The sequence below is a fragment of the Rhinatrema bivittatum genome, chromosome 6 (genome assembly GCF_901001135.1).
Source record: "Rhinatrema bivittatum chromosome 6, aRhiBiv1.1, whole genome shotgun sequence".
NCBI classification, from domain to species: Eukaryota; Metazoa; Chordata; class Amphibia; order Gymnophiona; family Rhinatrematidae; genus Rhinatrema; species Rhinatrema bivittatum.
The window spans coordinates 144,017,459-144,037,160 of NC_042620.1; the positions used below are offsets into that span (position 1 = coordinate 144,017,459).

Genomic DNA, 19,702 nt, shown 5'->3' on the forward strand with positions numbered 1-19,702 from the left:
TCACCGGTGTCTCGATGGCGCTGAGACGTCAATGGCGACTGAGTCAATGAAGTTGAAGGCTTTCGACTCGGTGTACTCTTGGCTGGAGTAGACGGAGACACACGCTTGAATAGATGTTCCATCTTATCCAAACGGGCCCTGCTGCCTTTTGGTGTCATCTGGGCACAGCTAGTGCACCGTCGTGAGTGGGCCCCAAGCACAAGACACAAACGTCATGAGGGTCCGTAATGGACATGGTTCTCGGGCACTCGGGGCATTTTCGAAACCCGGTCGCTATTTTTCAAAAAAGAAGGGCGGCGTATGGTCGGTGGCCATCAGGCACTGATGAAAGCACCGCCGGGAACCGACTGCAAAGGACGAGGTAAAACTTACCGGCGTCGACAGAGGTCAGTGGTTGATTGATGGGGGACCCCGGAGGTAGGGAAAATTTTTGAAATTTTAAAGAAAGTTTCCATGAAGAAAATACTTGTGAGGAATTCTCACAGAGCTCCTGAAAACTGCGAGGCTACTGCTGCACAGAAAAAAAGAGACTGAAGGGGGACCCCTGCTGGATGCAGGGTTGGTGGCATGCTGGGCATGCTCAGTGTGCCAGTCAAAGTTCTAGAAACTTTGACAAAAGTGTTCTGTGATAGGGCTCCATCTGATGATGTCACCCACATGTGAGGACTACCATCCTGCTTGTCCTGGGAGAAAAAATAAAATAGCAATTGTAAATCTATGAACAAAGTCATTATTGAGACAAAACCATGCATGTTTTGAGGTTTCAAAATGTGAGAGACAGTGCATTTCCATCTCTGTAGTGAGAGGAGAAGATGATAAATAATAGTCTTGCACCAAAACAAATTATTGTAAATACATGTGGAAAAAACTTGAGGCCGTAACAGATCAAAAAATGTCATTAACATATCATTTGTATATATTGCAGTATAGGAAGTTCTTGCACTTAAGTCACAAATGGTTCACAAAAACCATGTTGTAAATTGAAACCAGTTTTCCAATAGGGAACGATGTTATACATAGGGGACAGGTTCCCACATTGACACAGTGACCCAGTTTTCACCAAAATAACTGCTAGGTTAAAGCAAATGCTCACAATTTTCACAAGACAGACTGGCTTAAACAAATGCAGGCATTTTAACAAGAGACACTTGCTGATATACATGCTGGCATTCGGACAAGAAAACAACCAAGGATCTACAGGCCAACAAGGAATTGGTGAAACCTCATACTGCCCATTCAAGAAGATGTCAGATTTTTACCAGTGCCATGGCAGTTTTGCAATCATCATCATCTTGTCGTGTTCTCAAACCATGCTTCACATCTAGGTTTTTGTCATTACACTCTGGCGTGTTACTAACTTGTAGCACCTTAGTTTGTCATTCTCAGTCATTGCCAGTGTCACTGATGGGAAAGTCATCGGTAGAGTTGCCTCCCTTCTCTTGCCCCAAGTCTTGTTGATTGCATCCATTGATCATCCAACTTCAGCGGTAAGTGACATGAGACAGCACCATGTATCAAGCCTGAACTGCTCTGGGTAGAAGACATTTGGTTGGTGCATAGCAGACATCACAAGCTGCAGGGACATTTTGCATATCTGCATTCTTATCTGACTCTATCACCTTGGGGTGATAGTGTCTGACGATTTGAAATTGGCGAAACAATGTGACAAGGCAATACCTAAGCCAGAGGAATGCTGGGCTGCATAGAAAGAGGAAAAGAGAGGTGATAATGCCCCTGTACAGGTCCTTGGTGTGGCCTCACCTGGAGTACTATGTTCAGTTCTGGAGCCCGTATCTCAAAATGGATAGAGACAGGAGGAGGCGGTCCAGAGAAGGGCGATCAGAATGGTGTGGGGTCTGTATTGGAAGACTTATGAGGAGAGGCTGAATGATCTGAATATGTATACCTTGGAAGAGAGGAGGTGCAGGGGAGATATGATTCACTTGAATGGTTTTAATGATGCATGTTCCTCAAACCTTTTCTAGAGGAAAGCAAACAATAGAACTAGGGGTCACTATATGAAACTTCATGGGGGACAACTCTGAATCATCATTAGGAAATATTTATTCAGAGATTGGGTAGTGGATGCCTGGAATGCCTTTCTGGAGGAGGTGGTGAAGACAAAAACAGTAAACAAATTCAAAAAGACATGGGATAAATACTGTGAATTCCTAAATTTGGAAATTAAGAAAAGCATGCATGGAGGTAACCAGCATGGAACAGCAGCTACTATTCCTAGCAGGAGGCAAGGGGGTTACTACCTTTAACCAATTAGCTTATATGATTTTGATAAAACTGCAACATTGACAACAAGGGGGAAAAAAGGGAATTGGATTCAGACGACAACCAACGCTGGGCCCTGATTTTTACAGTCCGGAGTACTGATACACAGATATTAGGGAAAATATGCAGGACTGCTTCTACAGCCAAGTCCAAAAGCAAAACACATTCAAGCAGCAGCATTGTATGAATTATCAGGAAGGCTGCTCACCCTGTACAATTGTTGCTAGCAGTGATTTTGTTATGGGTTTGACAGTTGCTTGGTTTTGATTCTTAATATTACTACCGTTAACATAAGGCTTGGGGGTAACTTGCATGAAACGACAGTTGCTCCCCTTAACAGAAACATAGAGGTATCCTGCACGGAGCAGCAGTTATTAGCGCTGGGCAGAATGGATGGACCATTTGCTCTTTTTCTTCTGTCATTAGTATGTTACTATTTTACTATATTACTATGTATATATGTTTAGAAAGCAATTCAGGTGGCTTCAGACAAGTGAAAATACCTCATCTCCACTTCAGTTGGCTGGGCGCTGGTGACCTGGTTTGGAACAAATGGAGGGCAGGAGCTGAGTAGCAGATCGCAGTAGGAGAAGTGAGTTTTGCTCCCATAGGGGTAGATTTTAAAAGGTGCGCGCGCTACCCAGCGCGTGCACATGTACGCCCATTTTTATAACATGCGCGCGCAAAGGGGTGCACAATTGTGCACCTTGCGCGTGCCGAGCCCTCTCTGAGCCGCGCTGCCTTCTCCCATTCCCTCCCAGGCTGCTCCGAAATCAGAAATCGGAGTGACCTCAAAGGGAACTTCCCTACTCCCCCACCCCATCTTCCCTTCCCTTCCCCTACCTCCCCCACCCTTTCCCCCCTACCTTTTTCGTCTTCTTTTTTTTGTTACCAATCTTATTTCAACCCTAGGGCTGAAGTAAGTTGCGCGCACTGGCCAACTGCCGGTGCATGATCCCCAGCTCAGCAGCCGTGCAGAGGCCTCTGGCCACACCCCCACCCTGCCCCCGGACTACCCCTTTTTGCAAGCCCCGGGACTTTCAAGCGTCCCGGGCTTTATGCGCGTCGCCGGGCCTTTTGAAAATAGGCCCTGCGCACGTATGACCAGTTACGCGCGTAAATCCTTTGAAAATCTGGCCCATTGCTTCTCCCATCAGATACTGATTGCCAATGTCAGCACCTTCTACCAACAGACCTTTAAGATATGTTGGAAAGTGATATTTCGGGAGGTCTCAGGGCAGGATGCAAATCCTTCAGTGACAAGTCTGAGCTGTTGCAAGCCGGGCATCATAAGGATGAGGACTTCCTGTACATGATCTACTAAAGACTGATGTTAAAATTGTAAAGATTAGAGTCCACGCCATCCATTTCCAGCTGGCATGATATTCTAGTCTTTTATCAGTGTTGGGGGGCAATTTGCCATGCACGGGTCTATTTTTATCCTGTGTGTATTGCTGTCATCTTTCAATGGGAAACAATGCGCGCAAATAAATAAATGAGCAGCCGCAAAGGATGTGGTCCAAAAGCATCTACTCATTTTGCACCTGCTATTTGTGCGGGCGGCAATGGAAGGGGTAAAGTAGCAGAAGTACCTTTGAAATTGTCACGTATGCGCCCTGTTTGACTCTCCCCAACCCCCGGAGGAATGACTCTTTTTTACATCGGCTTTAAGAACGCAAGCCTGAAATCCTACACATAGTTTTAACCAGCGGGAGCAGGGGGAGGGGGGGGGGGAATATTTTCAGCTAAAGCCATTTTACCCGGACAATGAACAATTTACCCAGGTAAATGACTTTGAAATTGCTCTCATTGGGGGAAGGGGGAGGCAGTTTTTAAAAACTGGATCGGTGAAACATCAGCGGTTGCTTTTACCTGTGGATTTTGCATCAGTTTTCAAAATAAAAGTATACACCGAAGATAAAAGTACCTGCAGAGATCTACACCTGTATTTTTTCTCCTGTGGATACTTTTTCTGGCAATGTGTAGTTTTGAAAATTTACGAAACTGCACACGTTATTGCCTTCTCCAACCTAACCCCCACCCCCTGCCTGCCTTGGGATCCCTCCATGAAATTGTGAGTAAAAGTAAAGTATACCATTATAGAACAGCTTGCATACTTTCAGCCACATACTGGGTGGAGAATTTTCAATTAGCCCTTAATTAGGTAAATAGCTTTTGAAAATTGCCCTCTTTGGGAGTAATTTTCAGCCGGTGTAAAGTCTGTGGAACTTTTTTACTCACAGACTTTACACTAATTTTTAAAGCAAAAGTATGTGCGTACTTCTGCTTTGAAAATTATTCTTGCAAGACCACATGCACAGAATTGCACCTGCTATTTGGTGTGCATAGTTAATCCAAGAAAATGTATAGGCATATGTTTTAAAATAAAAAACTATGCATGTAAGTCCCAACCCTGAATCACATTCTTTGTCTCATATTCACAAACACCAGTCTCTTTCTCTCATACACACTGTCACCTTACCAACCAGTCTCTCGCTCTCATGCATGTACACACACACAGGCTTCCCACTCCCATGCTCTCTCTCTCACATAATCAGGCTTCTCACTCCCATGCTTGCTTTCACACACATCCACCCCCCCCCCCCCAACAGCAGGCTTCTTACGCCCATGCTTTCTCACATACCCAGATTTCTCACTTCAATGCTTTTTCTCTCTCTCACACACACACATCAGTCACCTCCCTGACTAATGTCTCACACTCTCACATACACATCAGTCATCTCCTTGAGCAGTCACTTTCATTGTCTCTCACATATACACACACATCAGCTCTCTGACCAGTTTCTCTCACTCACACACATGCTCTCAATCACACGCAGGCTGGCTGCTCCTTTCTCTCACTCACTTTCTCTTCCCCGCCCCTCCCCCAGCACAAATGGTAGCTGCAGCAGCCTCCTCCTCCAGCCCCCGCAAGCCAAGAAAGTAGAATCCCATCGGCCGCGGGAGGCTCATGCTGCTGTCTCCTTTCCCGATTACCGTCTGCTTCAATTGCTCGGGGGCCGATGCTGCAGCCGCTGCTGCTGCTACTTTATCACGCGGCACTGCTCTTTCTCCTTCCCGCGCACCGTGTATCTCCTGTTCCGGGTCACGGGGGGGGGGGGGGGGGGGGGGAACAGGCGCAGGAAGAAGAAAAGGCCCAGCCACAAGTGCCACAGCTTTTTTTTTAGCACTGCTGTTGTTCCCACTGGGCTTGAACGTGTTGATAGCCCGGCGGCAACGGCAGCAGGGAAGAAAGAGCAGCGGGAGAGACCGGGATCACGCGACACAGCAGCCGGTGCTTGGCGACACACTAGTGTGTTGCGACACACCGGTTGAGAACCGCTACTATAATGGATCACATCTTGAACTTCCTCATTAACTGCCGCTCTGCAGTAGATAAATATTAAAAATTTCATGATCTATTTTTTTTATTTACTAGATGAACTATGGCTCTATTGTAGTAGAATCGTTTCCTGTTTTGGTCTTTTACTGACATCTATTCAGAGTTATTACATCAAGCTGCTATATTAGACTAGCCTATTAGGAGTAAGACTTGTATATAATGTCTTTTACTATATGCAAGATTCCTTTATGTTTACTAATTTTTCATACAGATGAACTTTTCATTTCATTTAACTTATTTCTACCATTTTCTGCTCATGTCTTTCTGGTAATATTGTTGGGGCCTGAGCAGCGATACCACATTGTGCTTAAGGAGTGGATACTACCCTTTTTGTTTATTTGCTCTAGGACCCAGTCTTTCTTTGCCAGAGTTGTTCTCTTTGCCGTTTTGACCCCAGAAGAGATGTTGTTTGACCATGTTGGTCCAGATGTTATGTTATATTACCAGGCTAATAGTGGAGAGAACGTGGGAGCTTTTGAGTGCTTCATCAATAAGAGACACTGGGGTCAATTTTAAGACCTGCTCGTGTGTGTCCATGTGCGTGCGGTTCCCAAACAATTTTATAACATGGTATGGATTTAATACACATATAATATTCAGCAGCCATTATATCACCACTCTCCATTGTTCAGCAGTTATTTCTTCACCATGTCCAATAAATACCCCAAATGTTTTCATACATCACAATTTTATCTTTTAGACTACATGTAGTTTTTTCTAATGATGTAATGTCATTCATTACATCAGTGTTTGAACTGGTGGTGGGGGTCATTTTTCCAAAAGTATGTAATGCCACAGACAGACATTGAGTTATGAATACTTCAGTTTATTTAAGGATCCTTTGTTTGCACCATTGACCCAGCAAGCACAATTGTGGCGTCATTACTAATCGTGTGCCAGATGATGACTTCTATTTTCCTCTATACCAGCAGCCAGAATCTTTCCACCTGTCTACAGAACCACCACATATACCTCCACATCCCCTCCAGAAAAGTGGGTTTGATTTACTGAATTTGGAGAAGTATACCGAATATCTATAAGCCCTGGGTAACACCTTGACTTTTATTACATTTACAAATTTTTGATAGCATGCATCATATTTTTTTGTCAATCATAAGAATATAAGAACATAAGACGTTTCCATACTGGATAAGACCGAGGGTCCATTAAGCCCAGCATCCCGTTTCCAACAGTGGCCAAGCCAGGTTGCAAGTACCTGGCAAACACCCAAATACTAAATAGATCCTGTTACGAGTGTGGACAGATGCTCAAGAGTGTGAACCCCTGTGCTGAGGGGTGTCATGCACAACCCCGCAGTCTGCGCTGCTGGTGGGTGATTGCATCTGAGCATGGGTTGGCTGGACCGGGAATACTCTTGAACTTGGAATATGACTTGAACTCAGAACACTTGAAGGCCTCGCTGAACCTGCACACAAAGGAAGTGAGATCCAGCAATGCAATGTTGGTTCTGGGGTAGCTTTCAGCCACTCCAAAAACCCTTTTGGACTTGCCGCTTGGGAACAGCTTGAATGTCAGGACAGATGAAGGCGAGGACTAAAGATAACTCTGGAGACATGGGCATGACGAAGGCACTCTAGACTTGGAATTAGATGAAGGCACTGAAGACTTGGACAAGACGAATGCATTGAAGACTTGGAACTAGATGAAGGCACTAAAAACTTGGAACTAGACGAAGCTCTGTGAAAATCCTACTCCGCAGCGTGCCCTGCAGCTCATGGGCTGGCCATGGACCACGCCGAAGGTGGTGCAGACTCTGGACTTGGAACATAATGAGGACTTGGCATCAGGACTTAGTCCATGATGAAGGCTCTGAGGAGGTTCGGCACCGCTGTGCACCCTACACAACCTGTGGGCTGGTCATGGCCCATGATATAGCAGTGCAGGCAATGGAGTCAGGAACAAGGTGGAAGCTAGAACAAGAACTCCGAAGATGGGACAGGACTCAGGAACTTAGACTCAGGAACTGAGGAACTGAGGAACTGAGGAACTCAGGACCAGAGACGGGACCCCAGAATTCAGGAACTCAGAACAAGGTTTTAAAAACAAGGGACTTCCAAAGATTTGGACCAACAAATGGAGACTCTGAAGGTTCTGGACAGGATGAAGACTTGGAACCAGGAACAAGACGTGAACGCAGGAATGAAGACGCTGAAGACAGGAGCCAGGAACCAACGAGAGACCAGGAACATGGAACAGCGGAGAGAGAGAGAGAGAGAGAGAGAGAGAGAGAGAGAGAGATCATAATGCCTCTTTATCGATCAATGGTGCAACTGCACCTTGAATATCGTGTGTAGTTCGAGTCACTTTACCTCAAAAAGATATAGCAGAACTAAAAACGATATATAGAAAAGCAACCAAAATAATAAATGGGATGGAATGGCTCCCCTATGAGGAAAGGTTGGAGAAGAGACATTTAAGAAGAGATATGTTAGAGGTCTATTTATTTATTTATTTATTTAGAATCTTTTATTTTTCACCTAACAGATTAAATATCTTCCTAAGCAATTAACATCACAATTAAAAAAAACCAATTAGTTACACAATTTCTTAAAAAATAACAAACATCCTTTAAAATATAAATCCATTAACCTTGTTGAATAATATCTTTCATTAGGCAAGTTTTTAAAGCCTTGGTTAGTAAAGCTACCTCCTCTCTCAAACTGGATGGCAAACTGTTCCAAAGTTGTGGGATCATCCCTGAAAAAGTTCTAGCTTTCAGACTGGAATGATGGTACATTTTAACCACTTAACCTTTCAGAAAATGCCCTTTCATTAATCTCTATAAAATCATGGGTGGGGGGTGGAACTAGTAAATAGGGAATGTCTATTTATCCTTTTCAATAGTTCTAAGACTAGGGGACACTTTTGAACCTAATAGGTAGCACATTTCAAATTATTTGGAGCAAGTTATTTTTTCATTCACCACACATTTAAACTGTGGAATTTGTTGCCAGATGATGTGTGAAAACAGCTAGTGTAGCTGGGATTAAAAAGGGTCTAGACAATTTATACACGTTTCTGGCGGAAGAGTCCATAAACCACTATTAGCCATGTAGACTTCGGAAAGCTACTGCTCGTCCCTGGTTATGAGCAAGAAGGATTGAATCTATTCTTTGATATGCTACCAGGTACTTTACAACCTGGATTAGCCACTATCAGAAACAGGATGATGGGCTTGATGGGCCTTTGTTCTTATGATCTTATGTAGTTGGATAGTGTTTCAGCCAATATAAATGAGCTGTACAACCTGAATTACACCCCAATACTTAAAAAGATTAAATTGATTTACCTCAAAGTGGTATATCAAATTCAATTAAACTGAATTAAAACCGATCTGAATAGATGGATTAAGCAACCTATCACTCCTTGGATGGGTCAATTTGATTAAAATGGTAGTATTGTCAAAATTACTATTTTTGTTTCAGCAAATTCCCTGGAATATTGCTAATAGTACATTTGTAGCATTAAGAAGTCAAATATAAGAACATAATGAATATAGGTATATAAAAATAAATAAATAAATAAGAATATAAGAAATTGCCATGCTGGGTCAGACCAAGGGTCCATTGAGCCCAGCATCCTGTTTCCAACAGAGGTCAAACCAGTCCACAAGAACCTGGCAATTACCCAAACACTACTGATGCCAGAAATATTGAATATAAAGGTACCATGCATCAGTCTTGCCATGCTACAATTACCTAGGGATAGTGGAGGCTAAGAATTACCCCATTTGTATTCATACTGTCTCTCAGTCAAACTTATAAACCTGTGAGAGTGGCTGCGTACAAATAAAGAATAGGGATGGAGTGAGCTCGAAAATCTTCAAACATATGGGTCCAGCCTAGTTGCAATTATACAGTACCCACCAGGTATAAATAGTATAAACAAAATTTGTAGATTTTGCACACCATGAGAATATGGCGACTTGCTAATAAATATGAGAGCAATAGTAAGGAGAGATTTTCTCCCATAACTCTCAGCTATTATTATTGACCATCTCACTTGATATAAACAACAGGTAGAAAGCTGACTTAGGGGGTCATTTATCAAAATGCGATAAGGCGTTTTCACATGCGTTAAGGGCTTATCGCATGCGAAAAAGTGTTTACCGCATGCGATCGCACCATATCGTATGGTGCGATGCAAATTCCAAAAATAGAAAGAGTTAGGGGCGGAGAGTTGGCTGGGTTAGCCTGTCTGCAAGGAGCTATCGCACAGCCATAACGCCGATTTTAACAACACTTCTTTGGTGGAAGATTGGGCATCCAAATGGCAGATGAAATTTAATGTGAACAAGTGTTGCGATCCTGCCCGCGAGGAGCGCGGGCAGGCTCTTACCTTCTCGCAGCCAGTCGGGCTGCTGACGCTGCTGCTTCTCTTTCCCTGAATCAGTTGGGGCCGTCCCCGCAGCTGTTGCCATGCGGCCGGCTCCTCTGCTCCTGTTTCTGCCTTCCCCCGATGTGCTGCTGCGATCCCGGGACCTTCAGCCAGCAGGGAGACCGTCTCTGTCGGTGCCTGCTTCAGCCCGATTCCTCGCCTGGCAGGGAAGCTGTTCCTTTCGGTGCCTGCAGCCTCTCACAGCTCCCTGCAGTCAGCACTTCTCTCTTCAGCCTTGCAGCGTGGAGCAGTGCCTGCAGCCTGCTACAGCCCCCTGCTTCCCCTGCAGCCAGCCTTACCTCTCTCTGCTTCTTCCTGCTTCAGTCCTTGCGGCTAGGAGCTGCTCCAGTCCAGGGCTGCTCCGCGGCTTCCTTGGGCCCTCCACGTGGCTGAGGACGCCACCAGCTCCCAGCTCTTCTCTCCAGCTTCCTAGAGTGCGGGCGCGTGCCTCTCTGCTCCTCTTCAAGGGACAGCCAGGTGTGGCCCCCTGCTGACCCCTCCCTGGGCGTTGTCCACCTCAGCTCTACTAAAGGGCTCAGCGTTCAGTCTGTCTTTGCCTTCGCAAGGAGTTGGTCACTCCTGAGATCCTTCACTCCAGGAAGTCATCCGTGTTCCAGCACTTCTGCAAGGTCCTATGTTTCTTGTTACCTGTTGGAGCTCCTCGTCCAGTCCTGATGTCTGCCTTCTGTTCCAGTCCTGATGTCCGCCTGCTGTTCCAGTCCCAAGGTCTGTCTCTTGATCCAGTATCCGTGTTCCAGTCCTGACGTTACCTGCTGTTCTAGATGTCCTTGTTCCAGCCCTGAGGTCTGTCTTAGTCCTTGTTCCTGACCCTGATGCTTTAACCTGCCTTGAACTACCAGGAGTGCAGCGAATCTGCCTTGAGCTGCCAGGAGTGCAGCGAATCTTGCCTTGAGCTGCCAGGAGTGCAGCAACCTGCTTCTTCCCTGTGCTCTCCCGCTCTCAGCGTGGTCCGCAACCAGCCTTCCTGGGCTGAGTAGGGCGCGCATGGGACAGGGTGGTCCGCGACTCAGTCCCGCGGGTGGTCTGAGTAGGGCGCCCTGAGAGACAGTGCCCATGTCTTCCTTCAGCCCTCATTCCTGAGTCCACCTCTGTGCATCCAGTACCTCGTCCTGAGTCCACGTCTGCGCCTAAGTCCACGTCTATGCATCCTGCACCTCGTTCCTGAGTCCACGTCTATGCCTGAGTTTACGTCGTTCCTGAGTCTCGTCTGAATCCATGTTCCAGTCTTCGCTGCCCTGGCCGCCATCTGGCCTGCCGCTTCGTGCCGTACCCTGCGGCAGGTCCGAAAGGGCTGGGAACGGTCGGGGGACTGTTCACAAGACCAACATTGCGTTGTTGGGTCTTCCGAAGCATGCAGGTCCGGAGGAGGGCCTGTCTTCCAGTCATCACTCCAGTCTTGCTTCCGTCCAGCCCATGCTCGGGTATGCCACGCCTCTCGTGGCACCTCCTCAGAGTTCCTCTGGGGTCGAGCCGCGGCCCAAGGACACACACATCTCCCAGGAGTGGGATCGCTCTCCTAGCGCTCCCCAACAAACAAGTGTAAGGTGATACATTTATTTATTTATTTATTTATTTATTTAGAATTTTTATATACCGACATTCTCGATAGACATATCGAATCAGGTCGGTTTCCATAAAACAAAACAGTCGCTGATAAGGCGTTACATAGAACATGAGAACGTAAATATAAAATACAGTTTCTGAACATAAGAACGTGGCTATTAGATAAATATCAATAACAAGTTAAAGCAACTCAAACAAGTTTCTGAGCATGTCAAACAAAGTTTCTGAACATAAGAACATGAGAACGTGACTATTAGGTAGATATTAATAATATGACAAAACGGATTATAAATGTCGCAAGTATAATTGTCTACAAGATAATGCACTAATTGAGTGTATCAGTTAATAGTACAAAGTTGGGTGAAATGATCAGAGCATGACACTAGTTGACGTACTAGAGCATCAACAGTGGTGTCTTTGGTGACAGTCCGTATGAGGAGAGATTAGTTCACGAGGTATGTGATGTTCTAAATTGCCTGTTGACCAGTGTCTGAGTGTTGCTTCAGTTCCGGGAAGGCTTGCCAGAAGAGCCATGTTTTTAAGTTTTTCTTAAAGGTTTGATGGCATGTTTCTAGTCGGAGTTCTGGAGGTAGTGAGTTCCAGAGGGTGGGCCCTGCTGTGGAGAGTGCTCATTTTCTTAATAGGGATTTGACTGGGGGGGCATATAGAGATCCTTTGTAATTGTATCTGATGGGTCTTTGTGATGTGTGGGGGCGGAGTTGCGTGTTTAGATGAAGGTGGGCGATGCCCATGATGTCCTTGTGGATCATCATTAGTGTCTTGAAGGGACATATATATACATATAGGGAAATATATATATATATATATATATATATATATATATAAAACATATACATATATATATATACATATAGGGAAAAATAACCCATGCTGTAGTTACATGATGTTAGGTTCCATATTAGGAGTTACTACGCAGGATCTAGGTGTCATAGCTCCGGATAATACATTGAAATTGTTGGCTCAGTGTGCCACGATGGTCAAAAAAGTGAACAGAATGTTAGGAATTATTAGGAAGGAAATGGTAAATAAAACAGAGAATGTCATAATGCCTCTCTATCGCTCCATGGTAAGACCGCATCTCGAACACCTTGTGCAATTCTGGTTACTGCATCTAAAAAAGGATATAGTTGCACTGAAGAAGGTACAGAAAAGGGCGACCAAAAAGATAAAGAGCATGGAATGGCTCCTCTAAGAGGTTGGGGCTATTCAGCTTGGAGAAGAGATGGCTGAGAGGGGATATGATAGAGATCTATAAAATCCTGAAAGGACTTGAATGGGTAAATGTGATTTGGTTATTTACTTTTTCAGCTAATTGTAGGCCTAGGAGGCATGCCATGAAGCTAGCAAGTAGCACATTTAAAACAAATCAGAGAAAATAATTTTTCACTTACTGCACAATTAAGCTTTGGAATTCATTGCCAGAAGATGTGGTTAAGGCAGTTAGTGTAGCTGAGTTTAAAAAAAGTTTAGATAAGTTCTTAGAGGAGAAGTCTATAAACTGCTATTAATCATGTTGATTTAGGGAATAGCCGCTGCTTATTTCCAACATTAGTAGCATGGGATCTGTTGTGATTCCACTCGTGGGACAGGCCCATAGTGTCTTACTCACCTACCCAGTCACGGCCGATGCCGACGAGCCCTGCTACCTCTCCCATGCAGTCCTGAGTCACCTCTCTGCCGGTCTGCTTCAGCGCGGCCAGACACCGCCACATCCATGCTTCCTGCAGCTGGGCCACCACCAACACTGCCTGATCTTCATGGCCTGAATGACGCCGACTCCAGCTCCTGCCCCAATGTTCTCTTAGGCGCGTGTGCAAGCCTATGTTGTGAATTTAAAGGAACCGCAGTGGGAAAAGCCCCATGGCGCCTTCTGATTACATCCTTCCTGCAGCCCTACAAAAGACTTTGCCTTTGCAAAGGTCTGCTAGTACTTTCAAAGTCTTCCATGTTGCCTCTTTGTATACCATCTGGTCCCGGTGATTTATTACTCTTTAGTTTCTCAATTTGCTCTTTTACATCTTCCTAGTTCTCCATGATTTGCTTCAGTTGCTCGGAATCATCACCCTATAAGAATGTGAGAATAAGTCCAGGGTAGGCATCTCCTTGATACCCTCCTCAGTAAAGGATGAAGCAAAGAATTAATTTAGCTTTTTTGGTTATGGCCTTGCCTTCCCTAAGTGCCCCTTTTACTCTTCAGTCATCTAGCGCTTCAACCGACTCTCTCACAGGCATCTTGCTTCGAATATACTTGGGAATTTTGCCTCTCTGTCAAGCTTCTTTTCAAATTCTCTTTTGGCCTGCCTTATTAAAGCTTAACATCTAACTTTCCATTGCTTATGCTCTTTCCTATTGTCTTCATTTGCATCTGCTTTCCAGTTTTTGAAAGATGTCATTTTGGCACGGTGAGATGATGGTGAGACCGCACCTTGAATACTGTGTACAATTCTGGTCGCCGTATCGCAAAAAAGATATAGTTGCAAAGATACAGAGAAGGGCAACCAAAATTATAAAGGGGATGGAACAGCTCCCCTATGAGGAAAGGCTGGAGAAGAGACGGCTGAGGGGGGATATGATAGAGGTCTGTAAGATCATGAGAGGTCTTGAACAAGTAGATGTGAATCGGTTATTTATGCTTTCAGATAATAGAAGGACTAGGGGGCATTTAATGAAGTTAGCAAGTAGCACATTTAAGACTAATTGGAGAAAATTCTTTTTCATTCAACACACAATTAAGCTCTGGAATTTGTTGCCAGAGGATGTGGTTAGTGCAGTTAGTGTAGCTGGGTTCAAAAAAGGTTTGGATAAGTTCTTGGAGGAGAAGTCCATTAACTGCTATTAATCAAGTTTACTTAGGGAATATGTTGCGCTGGAGGTGGACCCTTGGCCTGGTGCAGGATTGGTACAGTCCTCTGGTCGGACCTAGAGAGCGCCTGCCACCAGAGGCGGAGCACACAAGGAGACAGAGGCTAGCTGGAGCTTTGCCAATAACAGTCCTGGTTTCTGCAGGTTGAGCCCTTTGGTACCCAGACCACCTAGACTTAGGTGGGCCTCAGATGGTCTCCCGGAGAGGTAATGGAGGGGTGTGCCCACCACGAGCAAGGGTACGTGGCTGATGCTGAAAGGATGGACCAGACCCGAACTGGAAGCTCCGGAGACCTCAGGGAGGTAACAGTTCAGGAAGATTCTCTGGGCAAGGCAGGCAGCACCTGCGGGTCTAGTCGGGTGAAGGCTGCGGGTTGAATCCAAGCAGGTTGGTCTGGTAGTCATGGTAGGCAAGAAGAGAGTGTCCGAGTGAAGCGCAAGGGTGAAAGCCAGAGTATCCATTTAGAAGTGGTCAGCCAAAGCAGGGGTCAATACCAATGTCAATCCGAGCATAGTCAAGGCAAGCGAGGGTCAGTTCTAGGCAGCAGACAAAGAGAATGGTCAGGCAGGTAGTGGTCAGTTCCAGGCAGCAGATGAAGAGAGTGGTCAGGCAGGCAGAGGTCAGTACCAGAGTGAGGACACAGGAAGGACACAGGACACAGGAGATGCTGGAACAAGGATCAGATATGAGGAACAGGCAAACTAATACACTGAGGTGTCGACCTGATTGCCAAGTCGGGGTCGTGGGGGCAGGACCTCGCTTTATATTGGGCTTCTATGTAATGTCGGAGCCCCGCCGGGAGCTCTGCTGCAAGGCCCTGCGGGGTGGAGGAATCCGGAGAGGGCCGTGGTGAGCGGCGGGGATGGTGGGAGCTGGCAGCAGCGATGAGACAGGAGCTAGTTGAGGGCTGCGCCAGGTGAGCAGGCCCGGATGCGGCACCCACGCGGCCGGGAAGCGCAACAGAAAAGCCACTGCTATTAATTGCATCAGTGGCATGGGATCCTCTTAGTGTTTGGGTAATTGCCAGGTTCTTGTGGCCTGGTTTGGCCTCTGTGGGAAACAGGATGCTGGGCTTGATGGACCCTTGGTCTGACCCAGCATGGCAAGTTCTTATGTTCTTAGGCAGTTTATATGTAGGGCCTGTCTGTCTTAATCCGTTTCGTGACAAGCGTTTGAGAGTTACACTCATTTTATCAGGTCAAAATAAAGAATGAGCTGGGCAAGACAAAAAAATGTTACCTGAATGTACATAAGTCAGGCATTTGTAAGAGATGGATGAGCACCTTTCAAAAGGAACAGGCAATGGTTTCCATTGCCCTTTGCTTATTTATTTATTTAAAAACATTTATAGCCTGCTTATAACGAACCAGGGGGTTACAACATACAAAAAATAGTAAGGAATGAAAACATAATAATAATTGTAATATAAATATTTCTGTCACAAGGAAAAAACCCACCTTGCCCTAATATTCAAATGCCACCAGAATCACAACAAGCTTCATAAAAAAAGAGAAGTCTTCACCTGTTTCCTGAAAACCTTTATATCTCTGCTGAGTCAGAATCAGATCCATGAACCTGGAATGACAGAGACAGGGGTGTGAGTCATCCAGTGGTAATGTTAGACGTTCAAAAGTATTTATTTACGAACACTTTTATCCCACTCTCTAAAGGAGATGCCTGAGGAGGCTTACAGTAAAAGGGATTTAACAGAGACATAAGCTTTCTAATTCACTACCAGACATAATTCTGCTGTCTCTCTGTCACCTTGTTATCATTGTGCTAACATATTACCTGCATCGCCACTTTACCACTGTCCCCTTCATTCCACCATTATACTCTCATCTGTGAGTCACTTGCATGCACAGGAAACGATACCCTTTGCCTTCTCCTGCTCATTTTGTTTTGACCTGATGAAGGGAGTGAAACTCCTGAAGCTAATCAAAAAATGGATTAAGGCAGTCTAATAAAAAGGTATCGCTTTGTAACTTTTTGGTGACCTTTATTTCTGTGCATAATACTAGAAATTATGATTTTTTTTTCTTTGTTAAGTGAAGGCTTTTTAGACTATTTTTCCTTGCAGGCATTGCTGAAAGTTTATCTGTTTGTGTTCCTGGGTGCAGTGTGTTTCTCTTTGGACACGCTGATCAGCCAGAAAAGCAAAACCTTGTGCAGATACGAAAAAACTTGGGCTGGTTCAAGAACTTTAGAGAATTCAATCTGCTGAAAATGAAACCTGATGTCGGGGAAGATATGGTTTAACAGGTTGAAACAAAGCTTACTTCAGACTTTTGAAACTCCCAGTTTGGGAATCGTGGTCTTCGCAAACTGCTCAATAAGAGCCTTGTTCAATGAACCTCCCAGATCCAAACACTGCACCAAATGAACTGTATACTGAAATATGCTTATGCATGCGTATGTGTATGCAATTATGATGGATAACAGGGTATACTGGAGTAAACTAAATGCATGTATAATGCAATACACTGTATGTGTTACGCGCACTGGCTGGTGACATTCCGCCGCCAGTCATCACACTCACCTCCTTCTTCACCCGGCTCCTGAGGCCACCTGACGCCGGGGCAGGGCTCCTGTCTTTAGCCTGCCACCAACATGGACTTTGATCCGGGTCCAGCCTCCGTGCGGCTGGTGGTGCATGCCATAGTCTCCAGTCACAACCCAACGCCACCTGGCTTCTGCACCTCCCTAGGCATGTATGTGTCCATCTCAGGTCTTCATAAAGGGCCAGTGTTGGAACCGGAGGAAGACGACCTATGATACCATCATCCACCTGGCTCTAGTTAAGGCTGCTCTAGACCTCTCTCCGGTGCCTTGGCAATAGGTCACCTACCCTTTCTAGTAGTACTAGTTGCCTTCCATGTTCCTGCATTCTAGCTCCTGCTGCTGTGTTCCAGTCTTCGTGCTCCTGTGTTCCTGCTCCATTCCTGTTATCCTTCAGTGTCCCTCTCCTCCTGTGTCCCGCTCTGGACTTCTGGTTTGACACTCGGCTTGGACCTGATGCTGCTGACATTTGCCTGCTCTCTGAGAAATTGCAAGAAGATATTGCAAAACTGGGAGATTGGGTATACAAAACGTAAATGAAATTTAATGTAGACAAATGCAAAGTGATGCACTTAGGGAAGAGTAACCCAAATTATAGCTACATAATGCAAGGTTCCACGTTAGGAGTCACCACTCAGGAAAAGGATCTGTGTGTCATCATTGAAAATACATTGAAATCTTCTGCTCAGTGTGCAGCAGCAGCGAAGAAAGCAAATAGAATGCTAGCGATTATTAGGAAAGGAATGGAGAATAAAACAGAGAATATCATAATGCCTCTGTATCACTCCATGGTGCGACCTGATCCTGAATAATATGTACAGTTCTGGTCACCACATGTCAAAAAAGATATAGCAGAATTAGAAAAGGTACCGAGAAAGTTAACCAAAATAATAAAGGGGATGGAACAATTCCCCTATGAAGAAAGGTTAAAGAGGTTAGGACAGAGGAGAAGAGACAGCTGAGGGGAGATATGATAGAGGTCTCTAAAATAATGAGTGGAATGGAACAAGTAAACGTTAATCAGTTGTTTACTCTTTCAAAAAGTTCAAAGACCAGGGGACACACAATGAAGTTAATAGGTAATACATTTAAAACTCACAAGAGAAAATATTTTTTTACTCAACATATAACTAAGCTCTGGAATTCGTTGCCAGAGGATGTGGTGAAAGCTATTAGTGTAGCTGCATTTAATAAAGGTTTGGACAAGTTCCTAGAGGAAAAGTCCATAAACCATTATTAAGGTGGAGTTGCAGAAATCCACTGCTTATTCTTGTGATAAGCAGCTTGGAATCTATCTACCCCTTGGGATGCTGTCAGGTACTTGTAACCTGGCTTGGCCAATATTGGAAACAGGATACTGGGCTTGATGACCTTTGGTCTGACCCAGTATGGCAAATGTTAGGTAAAGAGGTTAGAACATATTAGATCATTGGGCAACAGGGCCAGTAGAAATCTCGAAGCAATGGAAAACCTAGGAGGATCCTTAAAAATGTGCTTGTGAACTTACAGTTTGAGAACAAGGATTCATCTCCTAAGAAGTGTGATTATACTAAATCATTTCCACTGAAGAAGTTAAATTTTAAGAGGCCAATTTTCAAAGTTTTTAGGGTCCTAACTTTTGGGTTTAGGCTCCTAAAGTGGCCCTTTTGAAAATGTACTAGGGCTAAATGCTTAAATTTAGGATATTTAGGACCCTAAAACTGAATGACAGCAGAGGCAGAGTTAGGGCTGGGAAGGAAAGTTAGAAGCTTAGCACTGATTTACAGAACTAGGCACCTAATGTAGGTACCTAAATAAAGGCAAATGAATAGCAGACTTAAATTTAGGAACCTAAGTTTTAGACTCCTAAATTTTTTTTTTTAATTTAATCTTTCAGACTCCTAAATTTATGTGAATTTTCAGCTGAAAACGTAGGTTTCTAAGTTTGACTGAAAATATATATTCTGCTTTTTTTCAGTGCTTCAAAGTGGATTACAGTCAGGTACTGTAGGTGTTTCCCTATCCCCAGAGGGCTTACAATCTGAGGCTGTACTTGAGGCAATGGAGGATAAAGTGACTTGCCCAAGGTCAGAAGGAGCAACAATGGGACTAGAACCCTGGTCTCCTGGTTTATAGCCCACTGCGCTAACGACTAGGCTACTCCTCCTCTCTAATTAGTAGGGATGTGCAGCAGGGACGGATTCATCCCATTCGGGATTCAGCTTCGTAGGGGCCCAAATCCATTGCATCCATTCTCAAGGGGGCCCCCGATCCGTTCATATGTCAAAAATACATTTGTCCCCCCCAAAAAACCCCATCCCAACCCTTTAAAGTTATTTATCTACAACCCCCCACCCTCCTGGCCCCCCCCCCCCCAAGACTTGCCAAAAGTCCCTGGTGGTCCAGCGGGGGTCCCGGAGCGATCTTCTGCACGCGGGTCGTCGGCTACCAGTATTCAAAATGGCGCCGATAGCCTTTGCCCTTACTATGTCACAGGGGCTATAGGTGCCATTTTGAATACCGGCAGCCGACAGCCCGAGTGCAGGAAATTGCTCCAGGAACCCTGCTGGACCACCAGGTACTTTTGGCAAGTCTTGTGGGGGGGGGGGGGG

The 19,702-nt window shown here is 45.1% G+C and overlaps 1 protein-coding gene across 1 annotated transcript in view; it reads left to right on the top strand.

Annotated features, from left to right (window-relative positions):
* Positions 1-300: 300 nt before the first annotated feature.
* Positions 301-19,702, top strand: part of FTCDNL1 (formiminotransferase cyclodeaminase N-terminal like) — a 29,665-nt gene continuing 10,263 nt past the window's right edge. Inside the window, 2 exon segments of the mRNA XM_029607910.1 lie at positions 301-361; positions 16,633-16,805. Coding sequence (XP_029463770.1) covers positions 301-361; positions 16,633-16,805 — 234 coding nt within the window.